This window comes from Panthera pardus, unplaced genomic scaffold (genome assembly GCF_024362965.1).
Source record: "Panthera pardus isolate Hobbes unplaced genomic scaffold, ASM2436296v1 HiC_scaffold_6, whole genome shotgun sequence".
Classification (NCBI taxonomy): domain Eukaryota; kingdom Metazoa; phylum Chordata; class Mammalia; order Carnivora; family Felidae; genus Panthera; species Panthera pardus.
The window spans coordinates 77,871,083-77,894,134 of record NW_026526991.1 but is presented as its reverse complement, the minus strand read 5'-3'; the positions used below and the strand labels follow the sequence as shown (position 1 = coordinate 77,894,134).

The 23,052-nt window shown below is 39.5% G+C and overlaps 1 protein-coding gene across 6 annotated transcripts in view; it reads right to left on the bottom strand.

Annotated features, from left to right (window-relative positions):
• Positions 1-5,872: 5,872 nt before the first annotated feature.
• The window catches only part of DENND5B (DENN domain containing 5B), a 183,581-nt gene continuing 166,401 nt past the window's right edge, over positions 5,873-23,052 (bottom strand). For all 6 annotated transcript variants that reach the window (XM_019452383.2, XM_019452386.2, XM_019452385.2 and 3 more), the window contains 7 exons: positions 19,885-20,030; positions 17,715-17,833; positions 16,498-16,685; positions 10,981-11,063; positions 10,265-10,391; positions 8,309-8,483; positions 5,873-6,635 (listed from right to left, as the gene is read on the bottom strand). In XM_019452383.2, the coding sequence (XP_019307928.2) occupies positions 6,452-6,635; positions 8,309-8,483; positions 10,265-10,391; positions 10,981-11,063; positions 16,498-16,685; positions 17,715-17,833; positions 19,885-20,030 (1,022 nt within the window). In that variant the 3' untranslated portion in view covers positions 5,873-6,451. The remainder of the gene's footprint in view (positions 6,636-8,308; positions 8,484-10,264; positions 10,392-10,980; positions 11,064-16,497; positions 16,686-17,714; positions 17,834-19,884; positions 20,031-23,052) is intronic.

Genomic DNA, 23,052 nt, shown 5'->3' with positions numbered 1-23,052 from the left:
TATATGTATATATGTATGTATACACACACACACACACACACACACAAACACATGACTTCTTGGTTCTTTTTCTCTAGAGAACTCTCATACATAGTTTTTTACATTCAACCCCCCCTCTTCAGGGTGACGGGCTGGCTCAGTTGGTACAGCATTCAACTCTTGATCTTGGGGTCATGAGTTCAAGCCCCATGTTGGGCATGGATTTTACTTAAAAAAAAAACAAAAAAACCATCCCTCTTCAAATAGCTTATGGTTTCTGTCTCTTGATTAGATCCTGACAAATATATCCTTGTTCTCCCCTGAACTCCTAATCTATTCATGCACGTGCCTACTAAGCTTCTCTACTTGGATGTCTAATAGGCATTCCAAACTTAGGTTCAAAAGTAATTTTTTTTTTCAGTGTTTATTTATTTTTGAGAGAGCGAGTGCAGTAACAGGGAAGGAAGGGGCAGAGAGAGAGGAGGACAGAGGATCTGAAGCAGGTTCTGCACTGACAGCAGACAGCCTGATGCTGGGCTTAAACTCATGAACCATGAGATTGTGACCTGAGCCGAAGTCAGACACTTCACTGTCTGAGCTGCATAGGCACCCCAAAAGTAAGCTCTTGATGTTGATCCTGCAGCCTTGTTTTCTCCTACACGTTTTCTAATGCCAGTTAAGGGCATCTCCATTTGCAGTGAGGCCTTCTCTAGCTAACCCATTTATAATTGCAGTCCTTCTCCAAATGGCCCAATCATACTTTCAGTCTCTCTTCCTTGCTTGTTACTGTTATCTAAGTATAATGTGTATTACTTCTCCTGTTCACTATTTAACTCCTTCATTAGAAAACAAATTCCAAAAAAAAAAAAAAAAAAAAAAGAGAATATAAATCCCGTAACAGCAGGAATTTGATGTGTATGTATGTTTAAAATGCTATATGCATGGGCGCCTGTGTGGCTCAGTCAGTTAAGTGTCCAACTTCAGCTCAGGTCATGATCTCAAGGTTCATGAGTTTGAGCCCGCATTGGGCTCTGTGCTGATGGCTTGGAGCCTGGAGCCTGCTTCAGATTCTGTGTCTCCCTCTCTCTGCCCCTCCCCCAATCATTCTCTGTCTCTCACTCTCAAAAATAAACATTAAAATTTTTAAAAATGCTATATGCAAAAAAATAAATAATTTAAAAAATAAATAAAATGCTGTATGCCCGTATCTTAAAGCAATGACTTAAGTAATGCTTACAATGGGTAGTCAATGAAACCTTGCCTTCTGCTATTTTTGAGTGTCTTAAGAATACTTCCCTTTCCTAAGTTCATAAATGCATTCTGTATTTTCCTCTAAAGATTTTGTTTCTCCTTTTTCGCTTAGGCTTTTAGGCCAAGAACGGATTTTTCTGTATGGTTTTCTTGAACCTTAAAAAAAATTGTTTTTTAAACCTCTTCTGGATAACCAGTTGCCCAGCAGGAGTATTTTTACTACTTACTTAATGGTTTTGGTTTATCCCTCTACTTTCTGAAATCACTTGCCACTCAGTATTAAGATTCTGTAATAACAAAGCAAAACAAAGTATCAACCCCACAGTTTTATTTGTAAAGAACAAAGCATGAAAAGTCATATTTAAATGTACTCCAAAACCTGAAAAACCCACGTCAGTTTCTCTGATATGTATGTTAAAGTGCTTGATATCACAATACTCTTTAAATTTTCTATTATGTTCAGATGAGAAAAAAAAAATCCAGTTCTGATGCATTGTTAACAATACAAAGAAACACAATATAATTTAAATGCAGAAATGTTCATTTTTTAAAAAAAGATACACAGACTACATTTACACACGGCTCAAGTGTAACATAGAAGGATTTTTCTATGTTTAACACCCTCAGCTGATTGACAACAGGAACCCCTTACCATACCTCTCTACTGTGAACAAGGTTTGGAACAGACTGGAGCCACACACGAATTCATTCAGGAAACTGGATCAAGCATGATTCCCTCCCACATAACCCAAGGATGCCCTGGATTCCTTTAGATGAGGAGAAATTTTTTGATATATATTTTTGTCCCTCTCGTGTCAACTGCTCAATGTGATACATTTCTGGAGCTAATCTTTATTCTGTCCTTGAGAGGATGATCAGCTCCAGGAAGATCTGGGACAATGCATTTCTTCTTGGATTCCTCTGATCATCAGTACCCTCTTCAAAACAGGTTGGAAATCCAAGAGATTTGTAAATGTATTTTAATAGGAATAAAGGACCTAGAAGTTTATTATTCGTTTCTGTCTCTTTTTAAAGCTAAATGGTAATGTAACAAATGCTTAGGAAAGAAACAGGGACTTCAAAAGAAACTGATGACTTGGAAACAGGATTCATTTTATAAAAGTAGAGAGGAGCCCAGGACTCCATTCTCAATGAAGGTATGTTAATACTGAAATATAAATAGCTAAGGTTCAGATTGTCCCTTCAACACGTTGAAAAGGATAGCTTCTGTAAACCTCAGAGAGAAAATACAATACTCAAAATGAAAATCTACTGGAAAATCATAATTCTTAGCAGAAAGAAGATATTTCGAGTAAGAGCTACACTTTCAATGCTGTCAAATAAATATTTCCCTGGGGATCTGAGGTCCACATCTGTTGCCTCCTGTTTCAAAATATCTTAGAGGCATCAACATATACTACACACAAACTGTTACGTATAGTTTCTACCTCTCTTTCACTTACGTTTACATACAACAGTGCTTTATTCCAAAAAAAGGAGATACAAGCAATTCAGTATTTCCCCTATATCATTCATCATTCATGTAGTGTGACAGAAGCTAATTAAAATGATTTTTTAAAAAGGCATGTTAAAATAAATATCACAGGGTCACAAAGATTCAAAAATGTCTGCAACATTTAGAATAAATTTTAGAGGGCAACTGCAGACTTTTGCAAGATTTAGGTTTCTTATATCAGATTCTTGCTCCCAGTGGGAAAGGGGAGGGAGAGGGGGCCTTGGGAAGCCTTGCTTTTGTTCCCTCTAAGGCCGATTTTACCCCAACTGGAATGGCACTTTATGCTACTCCACACTGAGCCTCAGTCGTTTTTATGGCATTGGTGAGCCCCAACCAGGGCACCGCTTGTAGGGCCTCACACGTAATACCAACAAGTGTAATGCCGCTGTCAGAAAGGCTGACATTAGGAGTTTCAGGACATTTGGAAAACACTTGGAAATTAGATGTTTCAAGAGGTAATATTTTTGGCAATTTAGTTTTAAAAGAATTTCCTCTTAAGCTATTATTATGTGAAAATACTAACTATGGTTCCAGGCATTACTTTTAACTTATTCTGAAGAAAAAAAAATTACAAAGTTGATTTTTACTTACTTTAACTTTGAGGTGTCATTATATAAAGCAATATGATTTTAAAAATTAATATAGCAAAAAGGATACCTCTAAATAGGTACGGTCCTTCCAAAAGTCGGTTATGTACATTCATTCTAAAGGTTCTGCTACTGTCCTGCTCAAAATATTCTGGTATTAGCTTAGGGACAGTTATAAGCCACATAAGAGAGAAGTCTTATTTCTTTAGAATTTCTTTGCAGCCTCAAACTCTGCTTAAGCACCCTTTTTATTAATCAATTTGGATCCTAAGGACTTTTTGTTGTTTCTGAATATTAAATTTCTTCTGAAAGGTCAAGACTTAACATCACTGGCAATACTCAAAAGAATGGGCTGTAGGCCATTCAGATGGCTCAGAAGGAGGTCCCCACACGTTTGGAGTCCTGGCTGTATCACTGGAATAAGTATATGGGCTCCTGATGTGACCAATTAAAAGGGCCCAGCACTCTAGAAGATGTGTCAGTTCTGGTGTGACTATTTCTTGTGAAAGTGGTCATTCCCATTGTTATGGTCCTATCACACAGAGTGGGATAAAACTTTAGGTATAATTTATTTTTGGGTATTACTTTTAATGTAATGGTTTTATTCACAGGCCCCAAATCCAATTTTGCTCCCAGTTTTTATAACATGTAATTCTCAACCACTTTAGAACCATTTGTTAAAAAGAATGTTAATCCTTATAAATGCTTATTATAAATGGATAGTAATATTTGTTTTTTTTTTTTTTTTAATTTTTTTTTAACGTTTATTTATTTTTGAGACAGAGAGAGACAGAGCATGAATGGGGGAGGGTCAGAGAGAGGGAGACACAGAATCCGAAACAGGCTCCAGGCTCTGAGCTGTCAGCACAGAGCCCGATGCGGGGCTCGAACTCACGGACCGCGAGATCATGACCTGAGCCGAAGTCGGCCGCCCAACCAACTGAGCCACCCAGGAGCCCCGTGGATAGTAATATTTGTATCCTACTTGCTTGGGTGTATGAATAAAGATCCAGGGGTACAAAGACTTAATATGAATGCTTTGGAGCTCAGTGTCACGCAGTCTTGGTGTAATAAAAAACGAGTTCTAGACTCTGTTGTCACTGACCAGCTGTGGGGTAAGTATTTAACCTCTCCGATCCTCAAGTGTTCCCATCTGTAAAATGGTCACTCAATGCTAGCCTGCTCACCTAAGTCATCCTTCGGCTGCCTGGAGTGTGCCAGAAGCATGGTCTTATGAGGAAGGTAATAAGAATAAAACCCTGCCCTGATCATTCAGTGGTTTCTGATCACAGCAACACAAGAACCTGTGTGAAATGGGTTCTGGACGTCTCTCCCATAATAGACTTTCCATGATCCTGGAAGAGCTGCATTGTCACGCAGACACACTTCAGACTCAGGCGAACAAATCTCCAGTCTACCCAAGTCACCCAAAAACCTGTTCTTAAACCCTTCGTGGGTCTCTAAATGCGGCCTTCAATTCCCCATTCCTCCTCAAACACTAAATTAGATATTAAAAGGGGATGTGCCTTGGTCGCCTGGCTGAATACAGTGCTTGATAAGGGAGTGAGGCACTTGTTCATTAGTTTCTTCCTTCAGGAAAGAAGAGAAACAATACTGTTGGCTAAAGCCCAGGACCCTCAAGATCGTGCGGGGGTCCTGAGAGGCCATGGCTTGGCCTCTCAGCCACAACTGGGAATAAAACCCGGCGCAGTGCTGGGGCAATTTCACTGCTAACAATGTGCAAATGCCTAATTGGTTACAGGACCTACCATAAACGAAGTCTTAAGGTAACTAGCTAATACCACGTTTATTTAACTTCCTTATAAAATACCCAACTGGAAAGGTACTCACAATGTTTGGTCTTTCAAAACTGTCGCCTCTGGTTCTGCTCCCATTTTGTCAGTCTATGCTGTACTGGCTTTTACCTTCTCTGGGCCAGTTGTTTTACATTTATTACCACTTCTTAGAAAAGGAACATAAAACTTGCCCTGAAACACCCAGAAAGGGTTCATTCTTTCTCTTTCCCTCTGTTATTTGCATTATCATGGTCAACAAATACTTTCACAAAAACATTCCAAGCTACACCAAGCCCTCCTCCTTCTTAGACATTCCTTCCATTTCCTGAGAGGGGGATGGGCACAGGAAGGGGGGGAGGTGACTGGAACCTAACAAAGACAGGGTTTGAGATTATCCTTGAGGTAAGAACTGCTGCAGGGCTTAGATGGCCAAATTATAAGTGCAGAATCAAACTGCCGTTTGCAGTTCTTATAACTGTAAGACCAACACTTTGAAATTCACATCTCCTCAAAGTACCTCACATAACAAGAATAAAAATGCCAAGAATGAAGTTAGTCTAGGCTAATCTTTCCAAAGTGTAAAGAAGTGATAATCCTACAATTTAACATACTTCTCAGGGCTTTGTGTGTTCTCTTTCCAGTTCAGCCAAGCTCCTGGGGTCCAGTATTTAAAATATTTGAACTGTATCTTTATCTTGTGCCCACGGAAAAAGATTTCCCAAAAGACTGGAGAAGTAACTCAGTTCAAATGTATGAAATCAAGTGTAACTTAAAATATAGAAGTGAGGACTATCACATACAGTAGGTAAAGCTGTTTACATTCACAATACAAAGGATCAGACACACCAGGATGGATGGCTATGACATAACAATGCATTCTGGGTTCCTCTGTGATACCTGGAGGGAAAAAAAAAACCCCGACTGGGTTGCACTGTAATTACGTGTTTACTGGCTTCTTCCTGGCTAGCACCACTCTTTCCCTCCCAACTCCCAATGTGGTTAAGCTACTTATGTTAAGTCACAGGAATATTCAATCTAAGAAAAGTATCTTATTAGAGTAATATAATTTCTTAAAGAAGATAGCATATTTACACACATCTAACACATGAAAATACTCTATTTTATACTAAATTCCAGGTTCAAATGAACTACAATACAGCATTTTGCCTTGTCTGTAGTGTGAGGATTGTTCAAATTGGGGAATATGGTGTGTTGCCCCCTGCAGTGACTCACTACCTTATCAGACAAGTCCAAATCGGTCCCCATAGTTGGGGAAGGTTCAGGAGCAAGGGGTCTGGACTGAGAGCTTCTAGCCAGTTGGGTTACACATCCACTCCTTTGATGAGTGATCCTTCCAAGACTATGGTGAAGTCCTGAATGGTCTGTAGAATGCGGATGAGAGAGTTGACAGTCATGCGGTCTCGCAGGAGGGCACTCTCCTCATACATTCGGGTAATGGCAGGACATTCGGCTAAGAGTGGGATCCACTGTGGGAGCAGGCGATCCCTACAGAGTCAAAGAGAAAGAAGTCCTGAGCCCTGCCCACCTTGCTGCAGAACAACACACGTTAGAACTTTCAATGGGAAGGTGTAGGACTGGATGGAGCAAAATCCAGCCAAGTTCTCAGGTCAGCAGAGTAGAAACCAAATTCAAGATTTTGGAAATTTGCTGGTTAAAAAGATACAGTAATGATACAGTGTTAATGCGAAAACCCAAGAGACTGAAAATAAGTTTGGGCAAATTGGCCATAAGGACCTACCCACATTAAAGAGATTCTCTACTCTGATTTAACACTTAAAAAAAAAGAGGCAGAAAGTCATTTTGTATCTCTTTTTTACAGGGGTGTTACTCAGACATCTGTGGCAAGGCATGCCAAAGTACGCTGACCCTTTGGGAAGAAAGACTGCATTAAATAGTCAGGATTAGCATTAAAAAAAAAAAAACTTATACAATGTAACAAGGAACAAAAGGAAAGAAAAACATTAAGTGGATTTTACAAACCAAAAGAGGGGTTGCATTGGTCTAATAAATCAGAACAAGTAAAGAGATAAAAGGAGATAAGGATCATGTTTAAAAGGAATTTTAAAAGCATAGCTGAAACTGGGCCCTTTTATTAAGAAGAAATATAGAACTTAGTTTTATAAACCAGTTCTTTCAGGAGGACATCTCAACCTTCAGTGTGTCCTGATTAACCTCTGACATTAGTTACCTGCCACTAAATATCTAAGACATCCTTATTGAGCATCTCTCAATATGCCTTTTGTTTTTTTTAAAGTTTATTATTTTTTTGTAGTAATCTCTACACCCAACCTCAGGCTCAAACTCATGACCCTGAGACCAAGAGTCACATGCTCTTCTGACTGAGCTAGTGGCCAGGAGCCCCTCGATATGCCTTTCATGATAAAAGCAGTCATAACTAGGCCTGCAAATCTCCTGTTGGGGCTCTAGGTCTGTAGGAAAAAAAAAAACAACAACATTACACATAACTTAAAATCTTGTTCTAAAGGCCTACATGTTTCATTTCTTATAATTCTGACAGCTGTTTAAAAATTAATGGATTGTAAAGCTCCTATGTGTCATTTTCAAAAAATAAAGGGGTAGGGAACTGTCAAAGAGAAGACTTTATATACTTAAGAATTATTTATATCATATGAATTCTACAATGTTATTAAATTTAAAATAACATGGTGAAAAAATTAAAAAAAAAACAAAAAACCAACAACATGGTGCTATAGATACACAACACAAACCCTACACAGTAAATATACGTATGTGTGTCAAATTCCTTACCAAACTACCCATTACCTATCTACCCACCTTTGGAGCCAGTGTAGTGTAATGGTTGAGAGCTTGGGCACTCAAGTGAGACTGGGTATGAATCTTGGCTCTGCTTCTTTCTAGCTGTGTGACCCTGGGAAGCTTTGTTAACTCGGCTGTACCTTATACATCTGTACAGTGCTACTTCATGTATTGTGGTGGGGAAGTGACAGGAGGATTAAATGAGTACTTAGCATGGTGTCAATACACAGCAAGTACCCAATAAACATAGTTTCATAATAAAAATTGCAATGAAAGAGCCCATGGGAGAGCTTTGGAAGGGGCATGATCTGAGGCAGCCCCTCCTGGACTTTTGTTCAAAACATAACAAAGATAGGGAAAGTCAAGAACTGGCTTTATACCGTGTTCCAAGGCAAACTAAAATCTGGAATTTGCCGTCCTTTCCAATGTTCCTGGGTGCAGTATTAATAGCATTTACATAGTGGCAGAAGGTTTTGCAGGATGATTTCTGAATAAGGACATCGTCTTCATTGTCTAGAATCTGGTCAGTGGTTTCAAAATAAGCAACCGCTTTCTCTGGGGAAGGAAGTCAGAATCATATCACAATACACATTAATACTTCATACACAGAAAGATTAATCACTTAGTTTATTCTGGAAACACTAATGGTGCTTTGCATTAGAGCCAGTCTGGAAACCAAAATCATTACTTTATCACTGATTTCATGATGAATTCTAGAGGTCCATGTTTCCTGGTGGAACGATATGCTCCGAGAGTTTATTTTCTAATCTAGACTGCATTCCAGAAGGGTGCAAAGTTTACTCTCTTTAGAATACCTTCAAGCAATGGAAACTGGCAAAAAAGAAAAACAAATGGACTCCCCGGTCAAGACTGGAACCTTCTAGGAGCAGCTAGCAAATACATGGTAGCCATCGAGATGTGCCCTCTGTTCTAGTTATACAGTGGCTAGCTGACATTTTGCAATGAAATCCTTGAAATGGAACTGACTCAAGAAATCTGAGGAAGAGATATGTATACATATATTAGAAACAGGAGTAGTAAGATTCTGGGCATTCCAAAAGAAAAAAAAAAAATCACTCCTGGAGGCCTAGCTCTGTTAACCTTCTTTTCCTTGTCTAAAAACTCTAAGTTGGATAAAACCAACCACTTCATCTAGACTATATTTACAAGACACAAAATGATTAATCACCCTTTTAAGAAAACTGGGAATTCTAGAAGAACCGCATACCGGAATAAAGATTACAAAGCTTATTTAACGAGCTAGAGCGGTACACTGCAACAGAACTTTCTGTGATGGATGAAATGTTCTGTATCTGCAAGGTTCCATTTGATAGCTACTAGGTAAGGCAGGTGTGACTAACGAAGTGAATTTTAAATCTAATTTAAATTAAATAAATTTAAATAGCCACACGTAGCTATGGTAGTTGTTATCATACTGGATAACATAAAGCTAGAGTAATCCTTTTAAAACAAAACAGAAGTTATTTTATGTCATTTATTCCTTAGCTCAAAACCTTCCGATCACTTCCTATTTCAATCATGATAAAGACCCAAGTCCTTGCAAAGGTCTAGAAGGCCCTGAAGCTCCTGGGTCTGGCAGTACACAGCCCTCTCCCCCAGTATCCTCTTACTCTGTCTCCCTCACTCTGCCCCAGTCACACTACACTTGCTACTCCATGCAATGGCCAAGCACACCCCCAGCTTGGGGCCTCTGCCCTGGCAGGTCTCTCAGCCTGGAGTGCTCTTCTCCCAGATATTCACATGGCTCAATTCCTCACTTCCTTAAAGTCTTTGCTCAAATATCACCTGGTCCACAAAGCGTATAATCACCCCACTTAAAAAAGCACTCTTTACTCCATTTCCTTTCACTTTACTATTTTTTTTCCCAGATCAACCATCACTTTCTAACATACCAGCTGAACTGCATACTTGTTATGTTTTTGTGTTTTATCTGTGTTCCTGTCCCCACCAGAATGTAAGTTCGCCAACCAAAGGAATTTTTGTTTTGTTTACTTATATCTCAACGTGTATCTTTTTTTTTCAAAGTAGGCTCCACACTCAATCTAGGCCTGAACTCATAACCCCGAGATCAGGAGCTGCATACTCTACCGCCTCAATGTGTATCTTGAGCACCTCGAACAGTGAGTGTCTGGAATATTACGGACACTATAATATTTGTCGACTGAATGAAAAGCAAAGAGAGTGCTAATTTGAGATTTTTTTTTAAAAACATACTCCCTTGTCACTAACCCTTATTTGCTTAAATTCCTGGGTCTCCGAGTTTTCTAAGAAACATCTCAGTGCCTTTATAGTAACATACACCTGTTTTAATTTACCTATGAAGTCCCAGATGAAGACATTCTTGTGAAAGATGCGGGCAGATTTGAAGCCATGGTGGAAGACTTGTTCAAGTGCCACAACCAGGCCATTTTCTCCACACAGCAACACCGTGAGGCTTCCTCTCTGTGGAACAAAACACACAGTGCCAAAGAATAATCTGCTGCACCTACGTTTAAGAGATATACTAGAGAAGGAGCATCTGAGTGGCTCAACTGGATGTCAGACTTCCGCTCAGGTCATGATCTCTCGGCTCTTGAGTTCGAGCCCCACATCAGGCTCTCTGCTGTCAGTGTGGAGCCTGCTTCGGATCTTCTGTCCCTCCCCACCCTCTCACTCATTCATTCATTCATTCATAAACAAACAAATAAATAAAGAAAAAAAGAAAAACACTAGAGAAAAGGGTGTTGAAGGTAGCTATGAAGTATGTTCTTGTAGCTACTAGAAAGTTTACAAATAAAAACATACCCTCTACTGTATGTATCATGTATAAAAGTGGCTTTAAAATCATATATATATATATATATGTATATATATAATTTTTTTTTAAGTAGAAGTAGACTTCATGCCCACTGTGGAGCCCAATGCAATGCTTAAACTCATGACCCAGAGATCAAACAGGAGTTGAGATCAGCAGTCAAATGCAACACTTCAATGACTGAGCCACCCAGGTGCCCCTGAAATCCTATACATTAAGTTTGACAGATGATCATACCTCTTTTTCAGGTTTATGAAAATGCTTCACAATATTGTTTACAGCTTCCCCAATTCCTTCTTGGATCTGTCCAGCATTGGGTTCTGAAAAAATAATGAACAGTGGCTGAATTCTCATGTAAGGGAAATACACCAAAGTACTATGGGATATCAACTGTGTCCACCCATGCAGGAAATGCTTCACCACAGAGGATGGCTTGTCAGGCGCTCCATGAAACTTGTCTCAGGTCAGTCTGGCCAAGGGGAGGCATCTTGGCACAAAGGAATTGTGATTCCTAGATTCCAATTCCAACCTTACCATTGCAATCTATAACCTTGGTTAAATGTCTAACTTCTGAGTTTGAATTTCCTCAATTTAAAATAGGGAAAACATATACCTCATGGGTCACTGGGAAAAGTGAATGAGATATTGCAGGTGTAAATAACCTGGCATGGTACTTGTCACAAAGTGCTAGCAAACTCCTGGATCTGAGGAGTGAGGTGGAAAGACCCATGGCATCATTCCAGGTACTCCCTTATCCTACTTAACTCTTGAGTTCCTTAGTGGGCACAGACCAAGGTTTGTGAAGCTCTGAATGGCTAACCTGAAATCTGTGTTTTTGCTACTGTGTTTAAAGTAAAGGGAAGATGCCAGGTACACTGAGGCACCCAAAGCCCAGAACAGCTTCCCTTTCTGGCTATTTAGTCTACCTGGGTACTGCTTCATTCTCCCGGCCTGCACTTGCTCAGGTCTTGTTTTTAAGGGAGAGCTTGGTGGGCTGCCTGAATGGGATCTAAACCGCCTTTGCCTCCCAAAACCCAAGAATGGTTAAAAAGAGATGTTAAACACATTTTATCTAGGGATAGAAGTAGGTAACGAAAAGTTTAAGTATTTGGTACTTTCTTGTGGTGATTAACTCTTACGTTTACATATCACACCATAAAGGACAAACTACACATTCTATTGTTTAAGAATCTTTGAATTCCTGGGTTCCTGGGTGGCTCAGTCAGTTAAGCAGCTGACTTCAGCTCAGGTCATGATCTCTTGGTTCATGAGTTTGGGCCCCACATCGGGCTCTGTGCTGACAGAGTAGAGCCTGGAGCCTGCTTTGGATTATGTCTGTCTGTCTCTCTCTCTCTCTCTCTCTCTCTCTCTCTCTCTCTGTCTCTCTCTCTCTCTCTCTCTGTCCCTCCACCGCTTGCACTCTCTTTCTCTCTCAAAATAAATAAGTAAACCTTATAAAAAAAAAGGAATCTTGAATTCATACTGCTGGAGGATTTCTTGCATAAAACATTCTTCAGGTAAAACTCAAGTAAGTTTTTTTCTTTTCTTTCTTTTTTAAGTTTATTTATTTACTTTTGAGAGAAAGAGAGTAGAAAGGGGCAGAGAGAAAGGGAGACAGAGGATCTGAAGTCTGCACTGACAGCAGGAAGCCTGATGCAAGGCTCAAACTCACAAACGGCAAGATCATGACCTGAGCCAAAGTTGGACGCTTAACTGACTGAGCCACCCAGGTGCCCCCTCAGGTAAGTTTTTTCTATACCAATGCATAGAAATTGTTAAAATGAAGGACTGATACTGTGGCCTCTTCAGTTGCTACTAATTTTTTTCCTTTCTCTGAATATTTTCTCTTTTTAAGAAAAAAATTTTGTTTTTATTTTTAAGTAACTTCTATGCCCAACATGGGGCTTGGACTCACAACCCAGAGATCAAGAGTCACATGCTTGGGGTGGCTAGGTGGCTCAGTAAGTTAAGCACTGGACTTTGGTTCAGGTCATGATCTGACTGTTCATGGGTTTGAGTCCCACATCGGGCTCTGTGCTGACAACTCAGAGCCCAGAGTCTGCTTCAGATTCTGTGTCTCCCTCTCTCTCTGGCCCTCTCCCGCTCACACTCTCTCTCTCAAAAATAAATAAAACATTAAAAAAAAAAAGCCACATACTTTACTAAGCCAGCAAGGCACCCTGAGTATTTTCTCTTTTAAACATAAAAATCTAGGGGTGCCCTGGGTGGCTCAGTTAGTTAAGTGTCTGACTCGACTTCAGCTCACGTCATGATCTCACACCTGTGAGTTCAAGCCCCGCATTGGACTCTGTGCTGATGGTGCAGAGCCTGCTTGGGATTCTCTTCCCCTCCTCCACCTACTCTCTCTTTCTCAAAATAAATAAAAATAAACTTAAAAAAAAAACATGAAGATCTATTCTGAAAAGTTTTTAAAAAATAAATGAATTATATATATACTTTTTATTATTTTTACATAGTTATTATTTATTTTATTTTTATTTATTATTTATTTATTTTGAGAAAGAGAATGAGCAGGGGAGGGGCAGAGAGAGAAGGAGGGAGAGAGAATCCCAAGTAGGCTTGGATTCTGCACTATCAGTGCAGAGCCCAATGCAGGGCTTAAACTCATTAACTGTGATCTCTGAAATGAACGGTGACTTTAGCTGGTATCAAGAGTCGGATGCTTAATTGACCGATCCACCCAGGTGCCCCTATTTTGAAAACTTTCATTCATTATAAAATAGCCCTGTACTAATCAATAGTATTTTATTTTTAAAGACTTTATTTTATTTTATTATTTTTAAGTTTATTTATTTGAGAGGGAGAGAGAAAGAGAGAGCGAGCTCACAAGCAAGGGAGGGGCTGAGAGGGAGGGAGAAAGGGAATCCCAAGCATGTTCCACACTGTCAGTGCAGAGCCCGATGCAGGGCTTGAACCCACCAACCATGAGATCATGACCTGAACTGAAGTTGGGACACTTGATCAACTGAGCCACCCAGGTGCCCCATTTTATTTTATTTTTTTAAATGTTTATTTATTTCTTTTTGAGAGGGAGGGGATAGAGAATCCCAAGCAGGCTCTGTACTATCAGCACAGAGCCTAACTCGGGGCTCAATCTCACGAACCATGAGATCATGATCTCAGCTGAAATCAAGAGAGGAATGCTTAACCAACTGAGCCACCCTGGGGCCCATAAAGATTTTATTTTTTAGTAATCTCTACACCCAACATGGGGCTGGAACTTACAACTCCAAGATCCAGAACGGCATGATACAATGACTGAACCAGCCAGGTGCCCCTATTCAGTAATATTTTAAAATTGATTTAAAACTTTTGGTTCTCTAAATATCACCTTGCACACACGGTGAGAAAATGCCAGTTTCCCATCTCTGAATTTCAGGTTATTTAAAATTTTCTACTTATTGAGTAAGGAAAAGAAAATATGACCAAAAGTAGAGGATAAGACCTCTCAAAACAGTAATACCCCATAAAACTGGGACTGTTTTAGACATTGTAATAATTAGGATGGGCTGAACTGAAATCTTTTAAGATCAGTCTTTTAAGTCAATTTAAGATTACATACAATAAATTTGCCAATTTTAAGTGTGCAATTTGATGAGCTTTGACAGATGTATAGTCATGCAACCACCACAATCATACCGTAGAAAAGTTCCATCAACCCAAAAGGTTCCCCTGTGTCCTTTTCCATCAATCCCCTTCCCCAGCTCTTATCTCCTAGCAACTGCTGTTCTGCTTTCTATCATTATTATACTGCCTTTTCTAGAACTTAATATAAATGGAATCGTATAGGATCTAGCCTTTTGTGTCTGTTCTCTTTCACTTACTTAGTATAATGCTTCTGAGTTTTACCCATGTTGTTAGATGTATCAACAGTTTGCTCGTTTTTATATATTGCCAACTAGTACCCCACTGAATACATGTAGCACATTCTGCTTATCCATTCCCCAGCTGGTGGATTTTGGGGTTGTTTCCATCTTGGCTATTACGAATAAAGCTCCCAGGGACATCTGAATACAAGTCTTAGTGTAGATACATGTATTCATTTCTCTCCAGTAAATATTCAGGAGTGGGATTCTGTGTCAAGTGTATGCTAAGTGTATGTATGTCTTTATAAGAAACTGCCAAACTGTTTTTCTTTTGCATTCTCACTAGCAATGTCCAAGCATTCCATTGCTCTCCATCCTCACCAATATTTGGTATTATCAGTCTTTGTAATTTTTGTTTTTCCAGTGTGTGTGGTGTGAATTTTACTTCTGAAGGCAACAAGGAATTATGAATGAGGGGAATAATTTGAGAAAGAATAAGGGGGATTTTTAGACTATATCATTCTAATGTTAATATATCACTATGTGCTAATAAATGGATAGGGACTAAAAACATCTAGGGAAACTTCTTTGTTAAGTAAACTAAGGCCCTCTCAGGTACCCTTGTTATTCTACTTATGGTTTTATTGTCTATGGCTAAAATAAAACCACTTCACTGATAAACTTCCATAATTTTTCATTAAATCATACTGCCTCTGTATTAGTTTTTTGTGGCTCCTATAATAGATTATCGCAAACTTGTGACTTAAAACAACAGAAATCTATTCTGTCATAGTTCTGGAGGTCCAGAAGTCAGAAATTATCACCAGGCAGAAATCAGGGCAGGGCCACACTCCCTCTGGAGGCTCTATGGAAGAGTATGCTCATGTCTTCAAGCTTCTGGTAGCTGCTTGTGGCTGTTATCACTCCAATCTCTGCCGATACTGTCTTCTCTTGTGTGTTTCTAATTTCTGTCTGCCTCCCTCTTATAAGACTATATGTGACTGTACTTAGGGACCATTCAGATAATCCAGAATAATCTTCCCATCCCAAGATCCTTAACTCAATAATTGAAAAGATTTTTTCAAAAAAAGTAACGTTACTGATTCTGGATTAGGATCTAATACCCTTGGGAGACATTATTCAGCCTAGTAAAGCCCACATTAGCATAAATTAGAAGTTTATGGTACTATTAAAAATGGCATATAAGCACAGCATCCTGTCCATAGAAGTCACTCCTTTACATATTTTATCATTTCTGTAGGACTATGGGGGTAAGGAGAGGAATTTTTATATTTTTCTCTTAGAACAACGGGCTCTGGATAGCTAGATACGGCTCTCTGGGAATACTGTAATATAAGCTATCTTTATTCCTCATTTAGGGTTTTTTTTTTTTTTTTTTTTTTTTTTAAGTAGGCTTCATGCTCAGCTTTGAGCCCAACTTGGAGCCTGAACTCACAACCATGAGATCAAGACCTGAGATGAGATCAAGAGTCAGATGCTTAACCAAATGAGCTACCCAGGTGCCCCAGCTTTTTTTTCCCAAAGTACAATCTACCCCCAACATAGGGCTTGAACTCCAAGATCAAGAGTCATACTCTACTGACTGAGCCAGCCAGATGCCCCTCCTCCTTTAATTTTCAGTAAAAGTATTATTTATTCATATTTCTATAGCTTAATTAGAACAGAGCATGCAGTTTTTAAACCTAAATTCTTCAGGCCTTTAATTATTTATTAATTCTTCCCTTATTTTTTCCCTTTTCTCTCCCCTCCCGTCTTTTAAGTTCCATTCGCCCAAATTAATTTTCTTCAGCTTTCTTCTTTTTAATCTTACCACAATTCATTAATGCAACAGTTTCCTGCAAAATGGCCCCAGATGATGCCTGCAACACCTGAGGCACACTGAAAATTTAACAAGGACAGTACTTACTGGTGGTTTTTCCTGTCAGTGAAGTGATGCTCAGTCTCCGAGCTGAGGTGGGGGATTTCTGCTGGGGTGGAGTCCGACACTGCTTTACCAGATCCTCATCAGCCACTGAGGTCATTAATTCCCCAATAAGGATTCTCTCCAGGCTTCCGTCATCAATGCCTTTCCCTAACCATCGTCCACATGGGAACCTTGTAGGTCAGAAAAACAACTTCTCAATCACCAGTACTTTACTAGTTTAATCAGAATTCTTTAAATGGCATCATGGGTGAAACTCATCATTTTAGTGCCTATGGGTTGTTTTTTAAATTTATGTTTTAAGATTTCAAACACACAGAAAGGTAGAGAGAATAGTATAAGAGATACCCATATTCTTATCACCTAGACTTAATGATTGGCCATATGCTTCTTTTTATTTTTTGTTGAAGTATTTAAAAATGTTTATTTATTTTGAGACAGTGTGAGTGGGGGAGAGGCATAGAGAGAGAGGGAGACAGAATCCCAAGTAAGCTCCAGCCTCTGAGCTTCAGCGCAGAGCCCGATTCGGGGCTCTATGTGAGATCATGACCTGAGTGGAAGTCAGATGCTTAACTGACTGAGCCACCCAGGCGCCTCTATTTTTTTGTTGAAGTATTTTAAAGTACATTGTGCGTATAAGGACATTTCATTCCTAGAAACACTTCAGTATGAATCTCTGAAAAATAAAGACATTCTCTCTTATACAGCCATAAATTGTTATTGCACTAAACCAAATTAAAATGATTCAATATTTTCGCATACCTAGTCTATATTAAAATCCTGTGCTTAGATCTTCTGAGAAGAATATTTTCAAACTAGAAGTTAATTTGGGAGTTCAGTTATAGGAGAAAAGAGGAGAGTACTTCCAAAGAGGAGTGCCAGCTGTAACTAGTAGAGTTGAAGAGATCCTTTCCTTTTTACTAAATGAATTACTTCAACCTTCTTTTTTTTTTTTTAAATTAGAGATCACTCTTTGTCAACACTTGTGGACTAAGCATTAACAGCAAACACAATCAATTTTTTTACAAGTTTTTTTGGGGGGCAATTTTGTATTCCATAAACAAAAGCAAAACCAAACAACCCAAAAAACTAAACTAAAATTCAGAAGGCAGGGAGAAAGCTTTAGAAAGAAAACAATTCTTAAACCTTTTCTTGTCTAAAGAATCTCAAAGAGTTCTGATCTCCCAAGGACATTTACTTACCTGTATGTATGTCCTGTGATCTCATTTCTGACCATGACACAATCCACTAGCCATTTGGCTAACAGTCCTGAGTTATCGTGACCAATCTGAACAGTGGTCAGCTTCCCCAAGTTCTGGCACTGTAGGAACAGGACCACAGGTTATTCAGTGTCTGATCTTACCGCCGCTACCTCTTAGCTTCAGTGATGGCACTTTGGTCCCATCTAATTTAATAATTACAGAGGACCCATCCTGCATAATGGGTTCTGCTTTGCACTAGAGAAATATATTCACATCTAAGGTATCCCATCTATTGAGAGAGGAGACATATGGACATTAACTATCAAATGAGGGGACTGTGCAAGGTGCTAAACTAGAGATGTAAGCAAGTAGTAGAAAAACACTGGAAAAGGAAAAATTATTTCTAGTTGGGGAACTCAGAACTTGTGCCTTTAGGATGAGAAGAATTTCAAGAAGTGGCAAAAGTAGAGGCGCCTGGGTGGCTCAGTCATTTGAGTGTCTGACTTCGGCTCAGGTCATGATCTCACAGTTCGTGGGTTCGAGCCCTGCATTGGGCTCTGTGCCGACAGCTCAGAGCCTGGAGCCTGTTTCAAGTTCTGTGTCTCCCTCTCTGTCTGCTCCTCCCCCATTCATGCTCTATCTCTCTCTGTCTCTCAAAAATAAATAAAAGTTAAAAAAAAAAAAAAGAAGTGGCAAAAGGATGATATTTAGATTCAGTTACAGTGTGCTCAGGAAAACAACTATAGATATAAAAAAATCACTGACATGGCTATTTTTCTGTTTCTAATAAATACTAAGGCAGAACTGACTTCAAACCTCATCTGCTAGAAGTCTTTGAAGCTATCATAAAAAAAGTATAGTTATGAATGTCCTTCCTGGCCCTTGGTGGACAAGTACAAAAGAAAGCAATGAGGGGCGCCTGGGTGGCTCAGTCGGTTGAGACTTTGGCTCAGGTCATGATCTCATGGCTCCTGAGTTCGAGCCCCACGTCAGGCTCTGTGCTGACAGCTCAGAGCCTGGAGTCTGCTTCGGCTTCTGTGTCTCCTTCTCTCACTGTGCCCATCCCTCATTCATGCTCTGTCTCTCTTTCTCTCAAGAATAAATAAAACATTAAAAAAAAAAAAAAAAAGCAATGATAACAGGACAGTAAAAATAAATGTCAATTAATTGACTTTTAAACTCTGATAAAATATCACAGACCCCCCAACTGACTATGTATGGTTAGGAACAGCAGAGCTATGAGTTCTTAAAGCCCTTCACTTGTTTGTATCAAGGTGAGAGAGAAGGCATCATAGCAATCCAGGTGAGGGAGGATGGCATCCTGAATTAGTTGTGGCAGGATAGATGGAAAACGAGACAGATATGAGACAGCGTCTGGAAACAATAATGATGGGACTTATATAGAGTTTATGTTCCACACCTGCTAGTCAAAGAAAAGACAAGGGTTTTAATCTTTTATATACAGGTGGCTGGCTGTGAGTCCATTAGATAAACAGGGCCAAAACAGGTTCTTGGGGGTGTTATGATGGAGTGGAAACTGCTATTCCATAAGGAATATAAAGAATAGAAGAGGATAGTCAGTTAGTGCTACTTCCCTCCTGAAACAAGAGCACATATTTGTCTTCTTCCTGCATGCCAGGATCAACCTGCATGTGGGCTCAGAGATAAGGGAATACTTCACCAGGTGAGACCTGAAAATGGACTACAATATTGAGAGGTATTTTTATAGAATCAATCTATAAATGCCACCATGTGGTATACAAGCCAGAAGCATGCATGTCAGCTCTCCTGTCCTTTTGTCCAGGTTCAGGCAGGGAGCACTCGACAGTCAGGAAGAGAACCACTGTGGGAAAAGCATGGACTTGAATGCTCCCTATTTGCCCGGTTCTGTGCTAGGCACTGGGAATCATGGAATAGGACCTTGCAAAGTCCAAAAGTATTTCACTGAAAGTAGAAAAATACAGCCTAATAATTAAAATTAATCGCAGTAAAAATACAAAACAAATTATTGTGTTTAAAACTTTAGGTTTATACTCACAAAAATGATCCTGCATGCTTGAGTATTCCTTTATATTATTTGATTTGAGGAAAAATAAAAAAGCAAAACTGGAATCCTTGTGTAGAACTATGTAAGACATTTTCTGCTAAGAAAGGTATTAGCTGAACTTACCTCAAAAGTCATTTCAAGGAGATTTTTTGGAATCTGCATTACTCCCGTGTCTCCTAGCTCCCCTGATACACAGATCCAAGGATTCGATGTGATGATTGCATTGCTCAGCTTTTTGATGGGGATGATCACTGACCTATAGGGAATCACTGAAAGAAATCATGCTGAAATTAATTAAAAATTACAATAAAATTCTCATGATACTGGGGCACCTAGGTGGCTCAGTTGGTTAAGCATCTGACTTCAGCTCAGGTCATGATCTCACAGTTCATGAGTTCGAGCCCTGCATTGGGCTCTCTGCTCTCAGTACAGAGCCCACTTCAGATCCTCTGTGCCTCTTCCCAACTGGTGCATTCTCTCTCTCAAAAATAAATAAACATTACAAAAAAAATCTCTTGATGCTGTAACAAATATTTATTAAGGACTCTGTTGGCTTTCACAGATAGTTTGTTCTTTATGATCAAGAAGTACTTAAAAAGAGGAGATCACCTCTTCCAGTCTAGAAATAGGAGGTCCAGTTTATAAACCACAAGTCCAACACTTGTGATGGCTTCCATGGCATATATGTCACCAGGTATGCATGGCATGCAGAGTATTAACGTGGTGATGTATATAACCTTGCTTTTCTTTCCTTTTTCCTTTAAATGCTTATTTATTTTTGAGTGAGAGAGAGAACACAAGCAGGGCAGGGGCAGAGAGAGAGGGAGACAGAGGATCTGAAGCAGTCTGTGCGCTGACAGCAGTGAGCCAATGCAGGGCTTGAACCCACAAATGGTAAGATCATGACCTGAGCCGAAGTCAGATGCTTAATCGACTGAGCCACCCAGGGGCCCCCATAATCTTTACATTTATAAAAAACAATCTCAGGCATTAACACCAGAACTGACTGCTATATAGAATTTTTACTGCTTTAATATTTTATTTATTTCGTTTGTCTTTTGAAAGATTTTATTTTTAAGTAGTCTCCATACCCAACATGGGGCTCAAACTCACAACCCTGAGATCAAGAATCACGTACCTCACTGGCTGAGCCAGCCAGGCATCCCTGCTTTAATGTTTCAATTTTGTTCCAAAATCAAGTACACATGAGCATGGTTGCTGATTTGGTTTCATATGCAAAAGGGGGTGAATGTCTCTTTGTATCCCTTTGTTGCTAATCTTCTTGGACAATGCTTCAGAATGTTCCCATTCCAATTTTACAGCACAATATGCAAAGCCAAGAGTAATAAACAATGCCATTCTGGACATAAAGTCTATAAATCACAATTAAGGTGACTCCCGTGCAAGGAGCCCTGGAGGAAAGAACCAAGAGGTGGAAAGAGATCTGTGTGAAACCTCTTCCTTCTGAAGGCTCTTCAAAAGGGACACCACTAGATGTCACTGTCCTATCACTGCCTTTTGCTCACACAAGGTAGGACAATTCAAAATAGACATTACGCACTCCCTCCATTCTTTTAAAAAATGGGGATGGCTCAAACACACTAACACATTTTTATCCCTCAGAGCCATAGTTGTTTGTTTTTAAGCAAGGTACAATCAATTTTTGTTGACATCCTTGGGATTTCTACTCATTTAGTCATAAGAGGGGGTATTAGAACCCCTCCTTCCTTGAATGATCTACACACCCGATGACACACATTTATTGTACAAGGTGCCCAGATACAGCCTCAGAGAATGAGCTCACGGTTCAATGCACTCTTAGATGAGGAAAATGAATGGGATAAACGGTTCATTTCCCTAATTTTATATAGAAGACTTTCTTTAGGTTGGGCAAATAAAACCTCCCTTTCTGTCTTTTTATTTTAGCTGAAGGAAAGGAAAATGTCAGAGGAAAGGCCACACTTTCATGGTTTAGTAATCATCAGAATCAAATGAGTTTTGAAACTGAAAGCAGAAGAGGTTAGTGCAAGACTTTATTTTAGGTGCCAGAGGCTTCTCTCATTCCTTTCACTGAGAGGATTAGAAAAGCTACAAAAAAAAAAAAAAAAAAAAAAAAAAAAAAAAAAAAAGGGACTTAGGACCAGCAGTTCTGTGGCTGCAGAGACCACAGACTCACAACAGCGACTACATAAAGTATCAAAGGAGTAATATTATTAAACTTAAAATATTTCTTTTTTAAAAATGTTTGAGAGAGCAAGCATGCAAGGGAGCACGTGCACATGCGCACTAGCAGGGGAGGGGCAGAGAGAGAGAGAAAGAAACCCAAGCAGGCTCCGTGCTGTCAGTGCAGAACCTGATGTAGGGCAGGATCCCTGCGAGATCCTCTACGAACTGTGAGATCATAACCTGAACCAAAACCAAGAGTAGGACGCTTAACTGACCTGAGCCACCCAGGAGTCCCAAACTTAAAAATATTTCTTTCATGAAGATCTTAATTCCTCAAATTCAAAGAGTTACTTACATGAAATATATAGATACAAGTAGGATCTTAGGAGTCCTAACTACCTCTGCTATTTCTTCTCTTTTAAAACTGTATATACCTTGTTAGCTTCTTATACTAGCAGTAACTTACTAAACTGAAAGTTTAGATACTAACAGACAGTTGACAGCTATTACTGGTTGGCTCAATACCCATTTCAACTCCATTTTTTCTTGTCTGCCTCTATCAGACACTAGAAAGCCAAAACCTGTAAGTTTTTGGCTAGTGAAATGTTATAATTATTGGGATTTGGGGGGAAAATTGTTTTCCTAGCACAGATTCTACCCTTTTCTCCTTGGCACTCTTCCTTCTTCCTGTTAGAAGGTGGACTGAGAACAGCCATCTTATGACCATGAGGTGGCTAGCACCCACTGAGAACGGTCTAGGAAGAGAGGGACAAAGACCCTGGGTCTGTGAACATACTGTGGACTATCCTGAAACTTCTCATTATGTAAGCAATATAAAACTACCAATTTGCTTAAAGCACTGTTTTCCAAGTTTCTGATTCTTGCAGCTAAACACAATTCCTAACTGACACAAAGTAAAAATTCTCCAAGTGGGGAAGGGGGGCCACTGCACATAAGAATTAGAAACAGTGGTGGCATGCCTGGGTGGCTGAGTTGGTTGAGCGCACCACTCTTGATTTCAGCTTAGGTCATGATCCCAGGGTTGTAAGACTGAGCCCCACACTGGGCTCCACACTTAGCATGGAGATTCTCTCCCTCTGCCTTTCTACCCCCACTGTGCTCTCT